Source organism: Penicillium canariense, assembly GCF_028826845.1.
Source record: "Penicillium canariense strain IBT 26290 chromosome Unknown utg000001l_segment0_segment0, whole genome shotgun sequence".
In the NCBI taxonomy this organism is placed as follows: Eukaryota; Fungi; Ascomycota; class Eurotiomycetes; order Eurotiales; family Aspergillaceae; genus Penicillium; species Penicillium canariense.
The window spans coordinates 6,625,332-6,639,408 of NW_026622728.1; the positions used below are offsets into that span (position 1 = coordinate 6,625,332).

At 55.8% G+C, this 14,077-nt stretch overlaps 4 protein-coding genes across 4 annotated transcripts; 1 reads left to right on the plus strand and 3 right to left on the minus strand.

Moving 5' to 3' along the window:
* Positions 1-1,872: 1,872 nt before the first annotated feature.
* N7482_002259 (TLC domain-containing protein) lies at positions 1,873-3,272 on the plus strand (the record flags this gene model as incomplete). The annotated part of the gene is made up of 2 exons (XM_056684384.1): positions 1,873-2,766; positions 2,877-3,272. 2 exons carry the CDS (start codon positions 1,873-1,875, stop codon positions 3,270-3,272), a joined length of 1,290 nt encoding a protein of 429 aa, XP_056547990.1.
* Positions 3,273-3,990: 718 nt separating this feature from the next.
* On the minus strand, positions 3,991-6,145 carry N7482_002260 (transient receptor potential ion channel family protein; the record flags this gene model as incomplete). The annotated part of the gene is made up of 2 exons (XM_056684385.1): positions 3,991-5,666; positions 5,782-6,145. The coding sequence occupies 2 exons, from the start codon at positions 6,143-6,145 to the stop codon at positions 3,991-3,993; spliced, it is 2,040 nt and encodes a 679-aa protein (XP_056547991.1).
* Positions 6,146-8,282: 2,137 nt separating this feature from the next.
* Positions 8,283-11,311, minus strand: N7482_002261 (putative pH signal transduction protein PalA; the record flags this gene model as incomplete). The annotated part of the gene is made up of 7 exons (XM_056684386.1): positions 8,283-8,679; positions 8,754-9,156; positions 9,232-9,806; positions 9,867-10,761; positions 10,874-10,928; positions 10,997-11,234; positions 11,304-11,311. 7 exons carry the CDS (start codon positions 11,309-11,311, stop codon positions 8,283-8,285), a joined length of 2,571 nt encoding a protein of 856 aa, XP_056547992.1.
* Positions 11,312-11,668: 357 nt separating this feature from the next.
* On the minus strand, positions 11,669-13,080 carry N7482_002262 (putative mitochondrial carrier protein; the record flags this gene model as incomplete). Its single annotated transcript, XM_056684387.1, has 6 exons — positions 11,669-11,875; positions 11,962-12,299; positions 12,370-12,588; positions 12,641-12,714; positions 12,777-12,811; positions 12,895-13,080. 6 exons carry the CDS (start codon positions 13,078-13,080, stop codon positions 11,669-11,671), a joined length of 1,059 nt encoding a protein of 352 aa, XP_056547993.1.
* Between the last annotated feature and the right edge of the window lie 997 nt (positions 13,081-14,077).

A 14,077-nucleotide genomic window follows, 5' to 3' on the forward strand; every position in this document is an offset into this window, starting at 1 on the left:
ATCAGGTCTTCGTTAGCTGTTATTGGCAGTATTGGCATGGGACATAGGAGTAAGCTCCGCTGGGAGAGGATCATTTCCGCCGAGGCCCTGTGCGTATATTTGTACGGATTTCCGCTCTGTCAAAGGGGCATTATCAGGCTGCCTGTAGGATGCCGGCACCAGGTGGGAGCGGGGTAAGTAGTACGAGAGACTAACTTCCTTGGCATCTGCTTGGCACACAAGTGGCTTTCAAATGGACAGTTTATTACCTCTTATATCCATGTGACAATGGCAAATGGCATGATGTCAGCATTTGACTGTGTAGCTACGGCCCTTTGAGAGCTTCTCAAAAGTTGGGGCCCCCGCTTTTTCATACTCGTAGCCCCAGCATAGTGTACGAGCGGGCTAGGCCGGTCCTAGACAGACAAGTTGCTTACTCCAAGCCAAGCCACAGCTCCAGAGGGCTTGCAACACCCAACAATGAATAGTGCTACTAGTGCTACTAGTGCGATTGACGGTCGACCCACCAATCACAGTTCAGTAGGGGTTTGTTGGATAGCATTGGCTTGTCGCTCCCTTTTTCCAGTCACCCAAAAGGGTTCGGTACATTACTCGAGGTGGTTTTTGTTTTGCAAAATGTGCCAGACCAGACCCATGAGCATCCAAGATCCTGCGCCGATCTGGATCGAAGATCATGGAAGGGACCCCGAATCCAGTCCCTCTCAATCGAAGTCACGTCACAGTCTGAAAAACGGGGCTCTACAATTGATTAGAAACTCAAGACGTGGAATTGGAGCCTTTGGGGCGTGAGACGGGTACGAGCATATCTACACATCTTGTGCAAATGCTCGTCGCCAAAAGACAGCCCCTATCCGTAGCGATCGACACGGTGACACACGAACTGTGTCAATATGGGAACGGTGGCTGCGCCCGGAAATACCTAATAAACGAGTCTTCTTATTTCGACTATTACAACGCCTATTTTTTGAGATACTCGGGAGTGGTTCCATCGCTCTCCTTCATTTTCATGTTTATTGATGGAGGTGTCTGTCAACTTTCCTCTCTTTACCTCTCCACATACCTTCCTCGATACATGGGACCGCTATCATCCTTCCGTTCTTGCGATCCACTCAGAAGACAAGCATGACTTTGTTTGACCTAGGGCTTTTTGGCTTGTTTTCAGGCAGCGGGAATCTGGGGAATGGCTGTTGTTCGCGAGTGGATTGAATCAGAGCCAGGATGAAGTCCCTAATTATGTATGGCCCAGTGTCTTAATGGTTACCAACATATTCCTAATACCCAAACTCAATCTCTTCACACACTCTCTCCTGATCTAAGCAGCAAGTGTGTAATTAAACACGGCAGTAGAAGATGCCGATGCATAAATATATCTCGGCCCCGCAGCGCCCTTGCGTCCGATTTGAACAGTACCTGTAGGTACCCGTCCAGTCGCCATTACTTCTGAAAGAGTTCAGCTGATTCACATAAACAACCAAAAAAGCGCCGCTTCTCAGATCCAACACAGCTCATTCTTCTTCAATGGGTGATAGGAACGTACAGTCAGCCCAAAGTCGATGAGAAGAATCGACGGGGTGCCCGGGGGCTCCGAGGAATCCGAGGAATCCGAGGACTCCGACACGGGCTTTCATTCGCAGATGGCCGCCTCCACGACTAGCCCGAAAGGGTGAAAGGGGAGATCGTGTAAGATCATCCCCACGCAGCCTCGCCATGACTGGAGAGCGAGAAAGGGAGGTCAAGGCGGTCGCGCCTTCAAAATCAAGCCCGATGCGCTCCCCAAGGACTCGCTCATCCACGAGAAGTATATACTGCTGTATATACTGCACACGGCTGTAGCACCCCCTCACTCCCCCGACGCGTCTCGAGTCGAGAACGATGGCGGCGCCCGCGCATTCCGTTCCCGCCAACTCGACCCGCCAGGGGCCTTCAGCCACGGGCTCAGCGCGCCGCCGGGGTAAGGCAGGGCAACACCCCTTCACGTCCAATCCAACCCCTTCCAACCAGCATGTGCAGGTGCAGGTGCAGGTGCAGGTGCAGGTGCAGCCAGTTCCCGACGCGAGCAAAAGCAGGCGCGCGCGCAAGAAGCCGCGCTCGCTGCCGCGGCGCCTGAAGCGGCGCGCCATCAAGCATACGTGGTCGATCCCGTTGCTGCTGCTCGTCGCGATCGCGTCGCTGTACGCCCTCAACCCGACCGAGTCGAACGTCATCCACCACTTCGTCTTCCTATCCTACCGACAAGACCCCGATCCCGCGGCCCCCGGCGCGCCGGCCCAGTATGGCAAGGGCCTGTGGGATATCGCGTTCGTGGCCTTCTACACGGTCGCACTGTCCTTCATGCGTGAGTTCATCATGCAGGAGGTGCTGCGTCCGTGGGCCCGGGTCGCGGGCATCCGGTCGCGCGGCAAGCAGCTGCGCTTTATGGAGCAGATGTACACGGCGATCTACTTTGGGGTCGCCGGGCCCGCGGGCCTGTATGTGATGTCGCGGTCGCCGGTGTGGTACTTTAACACGACGGGCATGTACGAGCTGTTCCCGCACCGGACGCACGAGGCTGCGTTCAAGACGTATTATCTGATTGAGGCGGCGTATTGGGCGCAGCAGGCGCTGGTGATGCTGCTGGGCATGGAGAAGCCACGCAAGGACTTTAAGGAGCTGGTCGCGCACCATATTGTGACGCTGGCGCTGATCGGGTTGAGCTACCGGTTTCATTTCACGTATATCGGCATTGCCGTGTACATCACGCATGACATTAGCGACTTCTTCCTTGCGGTATGTAGGATGCCCCTCTCGGTGCCGGCCACGGCCTGGCAGGGGAGGCCGTGCCGTGGAGGTGGAGATGGAGATGGAGATGGAGATGGAGATGCTCACGCTTTCTGCAGGTCTCCAAGTCGTTGCACTACCTCGATTCCACGCTGGTCATGCCCTCGTATGCCCTTAACGTCGGCACTTGGATCTATCTCCGGCATTATCTGAACTTGCGCATCATCTGGTCGCTTCTGACCGAGTTCCGGACGGTGGGCCCCTACGAGCTCAACTGGGAGACGCAGCAGTACAAGTGCTGGATCTCGAATATCGTCACGTTCGCCCTGCTGGCCATGCTGCAGGGCCTCAATCTCTTCTGGCTGTATTGCCTCCTACGCATCGCGTGGAAGTTCCTGTCGACCGGCGAGAAGAAGGATGATCGGTCGGAGGAATCGGAGCCTGAAGATGTGGCTCAGCATCAGAATGGTCATGCTAATGGGCATACTCTGGCTAATGGCAATGGTGGAAACTAAGCCAATTGAGGCCCTTTGAACGAGCCCAAGGCTGTTATCGACCCCCTAGACTTGTCATTCTGGGGAGAGTGCCATTCTATACCCCATGGCAGGCTTCCGTCCATTGGTGGGAATCGCATTGTCACACGGCATTGCGTGAAGCCACTCGGCGCGTGTGCCACGAACCATGATTTGAACTGAGCCCACTGACACGAATCCCATCGTCAACTACATGGGTCAAGTGGGCTGGATGGCCTGAGAGGAGTGTAAAGATTGCATTAGTGGGGGTGTCTATGCAACTCGTGAACGCCATTGTACAATATCTTGACTACTTAATGTCTAATGCCTAATGAAGCACAAGTACATACTAGCACAATATACTTTCTGCAGTACCATTCTCCATGGGGAAGTATCTATGATACAAAGACATGATAGATTCCATGATCAACCCCGCAGGATCTCTAACGAAGTATCTAATGCCATACCGCTGCCAGTGCACGGGCAGATGGAAGTGCAGAGAACACTAACAAAAGAACGCCGCGGCTTTGTTTGTGCAACTAGGAAAAATCAAAAGGAATGCAGAGAGCTTAACGCCGGGTTCACCATGTACAGAAGCGCCCAAGGCTTCCAATGTGGATGTGCAAAAGATATTGGGTGGACCATAAAAACAGGAACGGTGATCACGATGAGATGGACAATAATATGCAAAAGGAAAGATGTAAGGAGAGTATGCTTCTTTTTAGAGGATCCGCTCTTCTTGACGCGGCGGGTCGTATTGCCTGGACCGCGAGCTTTCAGAGTCGCTGGTTGAAATGAGGGGTAGAGTCGGCTGCACGGCGTTTGCATACGACTGTCGCGGGACATCGGTGATCTCGTCAGAGTGGGATCGCGTCGAGAGGGGCTCCCAGACGTTTCCGCTAGACGTCATGTGGCCGTCTTCGACCTGGAGGTTTTTCTCCAGCGGCTGCAGTTCGGTGATCCGCCGATCCTCGGCCAGGCGCATCGACTCGCGGTTGTCGGATAGACGCGTGTATTGCTCGGCGGGCTCTTTGAGAGTGACGACATAGTAGAAGACGAGGAGGAAGAAGATGAGAAGGGCGACCATGAAGACGGCGTTGAGTAAGGCGAAGACGACTTCCATGACGCCGTAGACGAGCTCGGCGGTGTTGAAGACGTCGGTGAAGAAGAGGAAGAAGATCGCGTTGAGGAAGTTGATCACGGCGGCGGTGATCGCGAAGATGTTGGCGGTTCTGTTCATGTACGGTCTGATCACACAGGTCGTGACTAAAAATGCGGCTTCCGTGATGAGGAGGACAATGGCTTGGGCCAGGGCATGGGATTGTGCGAAGGCGATGACTAGGCCTTTGACGAGGGTGTAGAGAAAGAGCGGGATCATGAAGTAAAAGGCTTGGGCCTTGTAGTTGACATACAAGAAGCCCCATCGGGTCAGGCAGACGGGGTCCGAGTAAAGCGTATAGGCGGGGTTTTGTCGCAGTGTGCGGGAGAGTCGCGCGCGCTGGAATACCTTCCACATAGCCCAGCCGAGGATCAGGGTCATGGTGAGCCACATGCAGATGGCCAGGACAACCTCCGCAGCCGAGTCTCGGTGGGTGAGTTCCCAGAGGCCGAGAACACACATCTGCGGGTATCCAATCGAGGCCAGGCGGTACAGACTCCCGCGCATATAATCCTTCCAATCTGAAGTGGCGACCCTCGTGCCTTCCAGCTTGGGGCTTTTCACCTTGTTGGCGATTCTCGGCAGGCAAAACTTGAGGAACAAGATCATCAACAGGAACACGACCGTGACAAAGTAGAAAAACAGGTAGCTGGTCATGAAGATGTTGGTCGGCTCGATGTTAATTCGGAAACCCACGCGCTCGATCCCACGCACTTCCACTTCGCCTCCATTTATCGTCGTATCCGTGGCGCGGGCAACCAGCGAGCCCGGAACATACGAGCGCTTCTGCATAATGACCGAATACTCATCGGTCGTCGCAAGAATCGAAGAGGGGGTGCCGCCGGTGGCCCGCTGGAACCATGTGCAAATAGTTTGCAAGAAGCCGGCACCCACCAAGCCCATCGTCCACTGCCAGATCTGCGTCCACGATTGCACCAGCGGGCGCTGGTCGACCGCCGTCATGCCGTACATCGCCTGGCTCTGCATGAAGCCCAGGAACAGCAAGGTGCGGAAGGCGACATGGGTGGCGATATTAGCATGTCCGAGAATCGACACGACCACCGTCGCCAACAGACCGAGTCCGATGAGCACCGCCATGGCCCAGGCCACGCCTGCTTGGTTCACCGTCACGCCGTTGCTGACGCTGGCCTGGAGGCAGGTGATTTTCTTGCCGGTATCGGCGGCTCGAATTTGGAGGCGGACCACCGCATCGAGATCGGGGACCTGGTATGCAATGCCTATCGGGAGTTCCGCATGTTAGCAAGTATTCGGTCGGGATGATCGGGCCCCGTGGGCGCTCCTTGAGGAGGGCATGGAGGGGCAACGATCCGATCACACGTCCGGCGGACTCACCCGGGATACCCGACAAGTTGACCGACGAGAGATCCAGTGGGACGTTGGATATCTTCAGGCTGGTGTCTCTGAGCGGGCAGAATGCATCGATGTTGAGATCGCACGAATCGATTGTTCTGGTGGCTGCTTTGTATCCGTAGATGTATAGGTCGAGGTCGATCAGGATCTTGCCCGAGTATGTGGCTGACCCGTCGAAGCTGACGACGGCACTCTTGTTCTCGGGCGTGAACACGATATCGAAATGGTTAATGGAAATGATGCCATCGTTGGAACATGGAACGAGGGCGTGAGACTGTAGCAGCCTGTCTGCGGCGACAGGTGAGGCGATGAGGGCGAGGATGCCGGCCCAGCGGAGGAACCGCATGATAGAAATCGGGGGTGCCCGAGGCCGAGGGCGAAAGCGAGCGTGAGTGGGCGGGTTGAAGCGAGAGTCGAGTGAGTTATTCGGAGGTGGTCAGGGACAAAATGCACGCCATGTCGGGCCAGGGACCAAAAGCAATACCGATAACGGTAAAATGGGGGGGGGGGGAGAGTGAGACGGGGCGCGCGCTGGGGCAAGGCAGCACGATACCTTTATGAGAAAAAATTGGCTGGACCGGCCGGGGGTGATCAATGGGCGTCTAGAGCCGAGCAAATAAAACGCACTCCATAATGCGATCCATAATTCATAATGTTCGGATCCTCTGGAGAGCCCCGTCCGCGCCATCCAACACTGCCACTCCCAGTCCCGGCAGGTTTCAGATCCCCTTCCCACTTTCCCGATCGTGACACTGCGGAGCCGTGGAGATCATGTACCCTGGAGAGGGCAGGATGCCACCCGCTAATCCATCCTGGGAAATGAATGAAGCTGGTCCATCAGTCATATTGATCCTCTGCTAGTGACAGCCAATAGACCGGTGCTCGGAGGATGACGTCCGGAGCAGATGCCGGGTCCTTTCCCATAGCCGGAGTATAGAGCATCAAGCCATCGACCGGCCCCTTTGGTTCCGCCATTGTTTGAGACCAGTCTCCATACAGGACAGCCCTGAGTCTGACCGGTCGCGATCCGCCTGCCCCCCAGTCCTCGTCTTGACCTGATGCACTGATACACCAATGCACCAATGCACCAATGCACCGATGCGCCGATGCATAGATACACTGATGTCATATACCGCACCTTGCCTTCGATCCACTGGATCAGCGGCGAAGCGGGTACGATAACAGACGGCCGACGTCACCATAAGCAGTCACTGCTGTGGTGTACACGCAGATATTTCATGGGTTCAAGGCACAGCTTCCGTCGCGCAGAGTTGCCCACACAAGAGACGTGGAATAATATGCCCCCGCTAGCTCCATAAACGCCGCCTGCATCCGGTCTGGCTGGGCCTCGGAGGGCTCGGGGTGGTTCTGAGCCGGACGACCGGTCAGACTAGGGAGTCGACGGAGCGAGGACAAAGGGATAATAATAGAATCCTCACAGACAGAAGAGAACGTGCCATCCATGGAACCATCCGAGCCGCCCCTCTGAGAAAACGCAAAATGGCCGCGTCGTCGAACAGCACAATACCCCGTCCATTTTACCTGGTATCACCTGTCTGCATTCCAATCACCAGCTCACATTGGCATCCTTCCCGCCTTGCCACCTGCTTACTCGTCATCCGATGTCGTGCTCGCCTAGGACTAGTCGTGGGGCCGCAAGGAAGAAAAACCCAGTCCCCGCTTCGCAGGTCCGCAGGTCCGGACCCACGGCACGACCGGTGGAGCTTGGCACCCATTTAGGCAGAGGTCCCACTACCCGGTAATGAGCGCGACGGCGTGGGCGGGGCCAGGGGCCAAAGCAGCGTCCAGCAGTTGGCCAGTTCGCAGGTGGCCAGTTCGAACTGGCCACCTGCGCCAGCGCCGCAAGGACTGGCATGGCTTGCAGACTGCTACGGTGGCTTGCATTGTGTGGCGGCACCCTACGACAGGACGCGCCGAGATGCACTAACTGCTTTGACTGCGGAGCGTGGCCCTACCGAGGGGGGAGCAGCTATACTGGTTACGTGACATTCTCGTATGCATCCTCTCGTGCTTAGTGCCAGTGCCCGCAAGGTCTTGTTCGGGAGGTGCGAGTATGTGGGTTCGAATATTCAACCGCCAGCCTCTCGTCATATGCGGGGGGGCCTGGGGTGACCCGCGGGGACGGGGGAACATGAGGAGTTCGTGGAGTTACACTTGCTGGGACTAATTTCTCTTCTCTAGTACGGTGCACTGTGTATTGCACGCTGAAGATCGACAGATGCCGAGTGATAGAATTGATCGCATCGATTGGATCGATTGGATTGATGGACTGGATGGACGGTAGGGAGTACCCTGGCGTACATGATAGGCTTCCAGAGAGACTGAGCTGTGAGACAGCGTGCATAGCTTGTTTTCTCTCTGTCCGGCACCGGGCAAAGAAGGGACGAGACAACTACTCTCCGCCGGATGTACAACCCTGGCAACCGCCTCCTTGATCCGTACATGCGTGGCAACCAGCGCGTCTATGAGAACCGCACACCCTGGCTAGGGTCCCAGGTCCCCGGCTGTCCGCGAGGGGCCCCTGTGCCCGGGCTGGGATTCGCACCGGGTGGCGCACCGGCCGAGTCGAACCGAATGCCCATCTGAGGCGACCACATGCCCGGCGTCGGCACCGAAGGCGGTGCGACCGCTGCGCGCACTGGCTGCGGCGCGGTCAGGGGTGCAGCCGTTTCGGAGGGCCGGTGGGGATGGGGCTGGACGGGGGCTGGGGGGTGGGACGGCGCCGGTGCTGGTGCCGGTGGGGGCACGCCTGAGTATGCGGAGGGTGGGTGATGCGCGCGGGCTGGCTGGGGAGGGGGCTGGTGGAGGTGCGGCTGAGAAAGGCGCAGGGAGGCCATGGCTGTCACGTTGGAGATGTCTCTGTGCATAGTGGGTGTCAGTCAGGGAGACGCGGATGCGTATGGGAGCAGTGACAGAGGGCGAGGGGAGCGTACGCTTCCAATTGACTGGCCTCCATGCGGCGCTGGTGCACGAAGGACTTTGCGTCGTCGCGGAATCGGCTCACGATCTTGGCGAGGTCGTTATAGAATTTGCGGCCGACCTCGAGGTTCGAGATAATCTCCTTGTACTTCAGGTATCCGTTCTCCAGCTCCTGGAGAGCAGTTTCACGTTCCTTGGTGGAGAAGTCGCCCTTGTGCGCCTGCGTGAAAGCGCTGTTAGCTTCGCGGACCTGCTCCGAGAGATGTTCCTGGTCTCGCTGTTCTTGCGCCAGCATGTCGTGGTCCGAATCGTAGAGCCGCAGCTGATCTTCGAAAAGATCCTCGAACTGGCTGGCCTGAATGGCCTGCATGGGGAACTCACGCTCGAGCCGTGCGGTCTCCTTCAACAGAGCAGGATCTATTCGGTTCGGGTGTCAGCCAATCTGGAACGCAAAGGATCGCAGAAGCACAATCTCAGTCAAGGTATACGTACGGATGTCATCTGCACGGGCTTTGTCCTTGAGTGTCTGGATCCGTCGACGCCGGCGGTTCTCCATCTGACTGACTTCACTCACGCAGCTTCGCAACTTGATAGCCTCCCGCTCCACCTCCGGGGTGATTGCAGCTCTGCGACTGCTCGGCACATAAGACTCCAGGTCCCGGTTCGTGCCAGTCAAAACACGGAAGACAGCCTCCGAGTCCCGGAGCTTACGCTCGACAAGGTCATCACTGCTCTGCGCAGACGTGAAATAGCCGCTGATCTCTTTGGACGTGTTGTAGATCTTCGGCGCAGCGGCCTCAGAGGTCTCGCGTGCCCATCGATCCGTACCATATTTCTGACGCGCCGCATTGTCCTCGGCTTTTTCAGCTGCCAATAACTCGACGCCTTCGTTGTAGACCGATCGATCGTTGAACTTGACCTTAGCTGTGTCCTCGACGGACCGGCGCAAACGGTTTAAACCATCTTGCTGTCGCATCTCCTCTGCGTGGGAAACTACTGTTCCTGGAACGCCCAGAGGCTTTTCCAGGGCCTGGAGGGAGCCCGGCAAGTTCAATGACGACAACAAGCTGGTAGATCAGTCAGTCAACTGCCATCTCAAGTTCGGAGGATAGGGGCATCCAACATACTCTCTAAGCTTATCAGTCATCGACTCCAGCTCCCCGATTAGCGTCTCATTGACCAGCCGGTCCCGGCGATCAGAGTAAATGCTCGCCGCAATATGCACAGCATACGGTACCAGCTTTGAGAAAAGCGGATGGCCTAATGGGCCATTATCGCCGAGCATAGAAATAGCATCGATGACCTGCGAGGGCGCCTTCGCAGCAACCATGCTAGCCCGATCAAGACTTTTGAGCTCAGACTTGGGCGGAACAGGACTCAGATATATTATATCGTTATCCTTCTCAGCCCGCTTCAGATCATCTGCGACACGGCTCTTCAATCCGTTCAGATCAGCCAGCACGGTTTTGTTGATCCACCGCGACTCCTTCAGCCCCTCATTGGCACAGTTCAAGCTATCGCGTAACCGCGCCACCTCCTCGCCATATTTGCGCTTCTCCAAACAATCCAGCGACTGCCGGTATTGTGCAGCAGCGGCAAAGTGGTGGTGCTTGGCGGACATATGGTGGATCCATTCCGTACTAATAGCATTGGACTTGACAGCGAAATCGCCTGCGTCGCCGTAGAGGTCGGACACCTTCGCTGCCAGACGGGCAATGGAAGCATCCTTGAGCCCGTCCTTCACAGCCTTCTGCCAGAAACACTCCTGGCCCTGTGCCAGCAAGAGCTGCTCCAGACTCTGCAGTGTCATCTCATCCATATCTTCCGGAGGTGATGAGCGCAGATCGGGGATTATGTCGGTTCGTAAATGAGACAACACTCCGGCTGCTTGGCAGGAATAGTTACATGCCTGCTTAAGGCCATCCGGGGTTGTGCGGTTCAACGCATACGCAAGTTGCGAGTATAAGGCCGCGAGGTTAAAAAGAATATTCGCTAGTTCGAAGCGCAGGTTGTTCTGGGATACTATTATTCCTTTACAGTCAGCGTATATACAGCAATGCACAGCTAGCCCCGAGCTCAGGTTTAGGGTCGGGGCAAGAGCAAGGCGCCGCAAGATCTAGCATCTGTAACTTACCAGGCCGCGCAGCATTAAACCCTAGCGCCGGATACCACAAAAAGTTCACACCCACCTGTAAAACGCAGAGACTGTCAACCGCGGACTTCAAATCACTTCAGAGACCCCAGGAGGACCGCGCACGTCAATCGGGAATTTTCCCCCAAGCCACTTGAGCTGCGCCGCATACGTGACCAACCGGCTAACGCCACTAACATGTGGCTCCTGGACATGGATAGCCTCGCTGCGCAGGCGATCAATGATCATCAGATCATCCGCGAACATGTCCGGGCGTTGGTCATATTTGGACGAGATATACTGCGTGATCGCTTCGGACAACGAGACCGTGTGAGACCGGCGGAACGGAAGCTGTAGAATATTGCTAAAAATTGCAGAAAGCAGGTGTTAGCTCTGGAGAATGAGCGCAGAATGTACAACCGGGTTCACTCACGATGTCATTGTCGAGAGATGGGGGTGACAGCCTGGGCGAAAAGCGAGAGATTCGTTTGTTGACCGCGAGAAGTTGCTCAACCCCACCGGGCAACGGGATGACGCGTTGGTAGCCTGAGGCAGAAACTCCGCATTGCCTATAAGACCGGACGAGATCTGCTCGTGCGAAGTAGATCGGCACAGGAGATATTTGATTCTTTACAGTTGAACTTCTAGAGGAAAATTATGCTTTCGAGGAACTTCATCTCGTATTTGCTGATGAGCATTCAGCTCAAAAAAGTAGTATGTACGTGCAAACGCATATCTCGGAACAATACGAAGCTAGGAGACCAGATCATCCCTATCGCAGAGTCTCCGCTGATGCGTTCAGGCAGGAAGCTCATTGATGCGCGATTTGATGTATTCAAAAAGACTGAGAAGAATCATGTTGTTGACGCCGGTCCGGATGAGAATGATGGAAATGCCTTTGTACATGCTGGATTTGGCAACGGCAGCGGAGGCCTCGCCGATCTCCTTGGTCTTGCCGAGCAGAACACTCTGCGCGCGTGTCTTGCGTGTGTCCAGTGGATAAGTCTATAGTAAAGATGAAGGCAATTAGCAAGCTCTGAACGAAAGTGTCTGTTGATGTTGCCAATGCAGATAATTAGATAGCCACTTACGCAAAACCACGGAACAGTGCTGCAGATGGCACCCGCGATCATGGGTGCTCCGAACGGGGACTTGTCGGACCCGAGCTCCTTGGCAGCAACCTGCTTCACAGTTTCATAGACACTGAAATACAGTGCCGACCCCACCGTGTCACGCATGGCATGGAGGCGGAACCCAGTGTACAAGCCGCGGAACCCGTGGCGCTTGACGATCTGCTGGATAGCCTCGATGGTTCCCAATCGCGGCTTGCTACGCAGCGAAGGGTCACGGGCTGCGTCCGGAGCGGCTTGAGCTCTGTTGGACACCAGAACAGAAGTCTGAACAACGTTCTTGGCGAGCTCAAAGGGGCCTGGATCCACAATCAATCGGAATTAGCGTCCCTCAGAAATCAAGAGCATACTCAGTCAGGATTGTCTTACAAGCCAGAGGCGATGCCACCAGACCGGCTAAGAGACCAGCAGTTGTAAAGGTCAAAAGACCAGTCACGGTGGGGGTGCTGCCGGGTTTGTTGTATTCATCCAGCGGAGATACGCCTGTGAAACGCTCGAAGGAGTCGGAAATGACATGTTTGGCGTGATTATAGGTAGTGAAATTCACCACCCGGACGGCAGTCACACTCGCTAGCGGAGGAAGGGCACCTGAGGAAAAATGAGACGGTGTTGAGTAGAAGAAAGGGAGTATCAGCCGTACCAGCCACGTATCCACGCGGGCCTTCCGTCCGCCACAGATAACGAACACACTGAAAGATGTTCTTGAAGTTGTGGCTAGAGATTCCACTTGATCAGCCCCACCGTTTACGTTTGCCACGGATCCCTGAATAACTCACGTTTGCATGCGGGTTTTGACATTTTCTAGAGGAGTCTGCATGATAACATGATCTCATTTAGTATACATCGTGAGAGCATTGCCGGAGTGACCGCCGCCCACGGAGCATGGGCACTCACCACCGCAAGAGTCGCGCAGACGCTCGACGTCGCCGAAGCCACCTGGGTCTTATATTTTTTCAAGAGTTTGTTGCGGGTTGAATCATCCATGATCCAGGTATTTTCGGTCGGCATGATGGCGGATGTAGGTGTCGGGTTGGAAGCCGGAGAGAAGGGAGCATGTTCAGAACGTCGGCCAATAGTCATCCCTGAAGAGTTTCCATCGGACAGGCAACGACACGCTTGACAAAGGTTTGGATATGCTTATCTCAAGACTGCCCCAATTCTTACTCCTGACCGTTCTAACGATGCGATTGTAGCAGGCTGGGAACCCTATGGAACGCAAAGCGGCCTCTCAGCACTTAGAGCAGACCGTTCAGCGTCCCACAATTAATCATCTGCTGGACTGGCGCAGTCCGAGGGGTTTCCGGTCGCTATATCCAGGTCAGATCCGGAAGGATCTAGTATCTAGGCTGCGGTGTCGGCGCTGTATTTCGGCCCAGGCAGTGGTCAGGTTATTCGGTGATGGATGTCCGGACGAGGACGGCAAGTGGATGGAACCCCGCGGCAGCGACCAGGCAGCTCGACCACGGTGTCCGGGCAATAGAACAGCCCTAATGAGGCGATTCTAGAATCTCCTGTGCCAGACAGGAGGTCTCGAGTCGTGCAGAGAGCAGTCTCTGGGTGTCTCCCGGCGCAATGGGTTGACGGTTGATCTCAAGGAGCTGAACAGGCAATATCGTTAGCGTCCATCCCACCGTGCCCGCCCCTACCCACCCGGCCGCAGAGGGCAGCGAGCAGGGCAGCGCAGAGGCGACCTACCGAAGCCCAGTCTTCCCAAATCCTAGCCACGAAGATACAAATCCCAACCAAGCCGAAAGGACGGCGATGAGGAGGGAAAGCCAGAGGGCAGCTAAATGGCATGTGGGCCGAGCTTGCAGTCGCCTCGAACGGGTTTAGGGCCAAACCAAGTGACGTCGTCGTGAAGTTGGACCCATCAAAGTTTCCAAGTACGGCACGCGAAGATACGTGAAGTATGGGAGATCGCGCGCGGTATTCGAGAACTACTTTTACGAGTCCCGCGGCATTGATTCTGGCCCTGCTGTCACCTGAAATTGTCTTTTTCGTGGAGGCCCAACGTCGATAGACTATGCGGCCGCTTCGTACTCCTCCCCCGGTCGCACTCCCCCGCCAACCGGTTTTG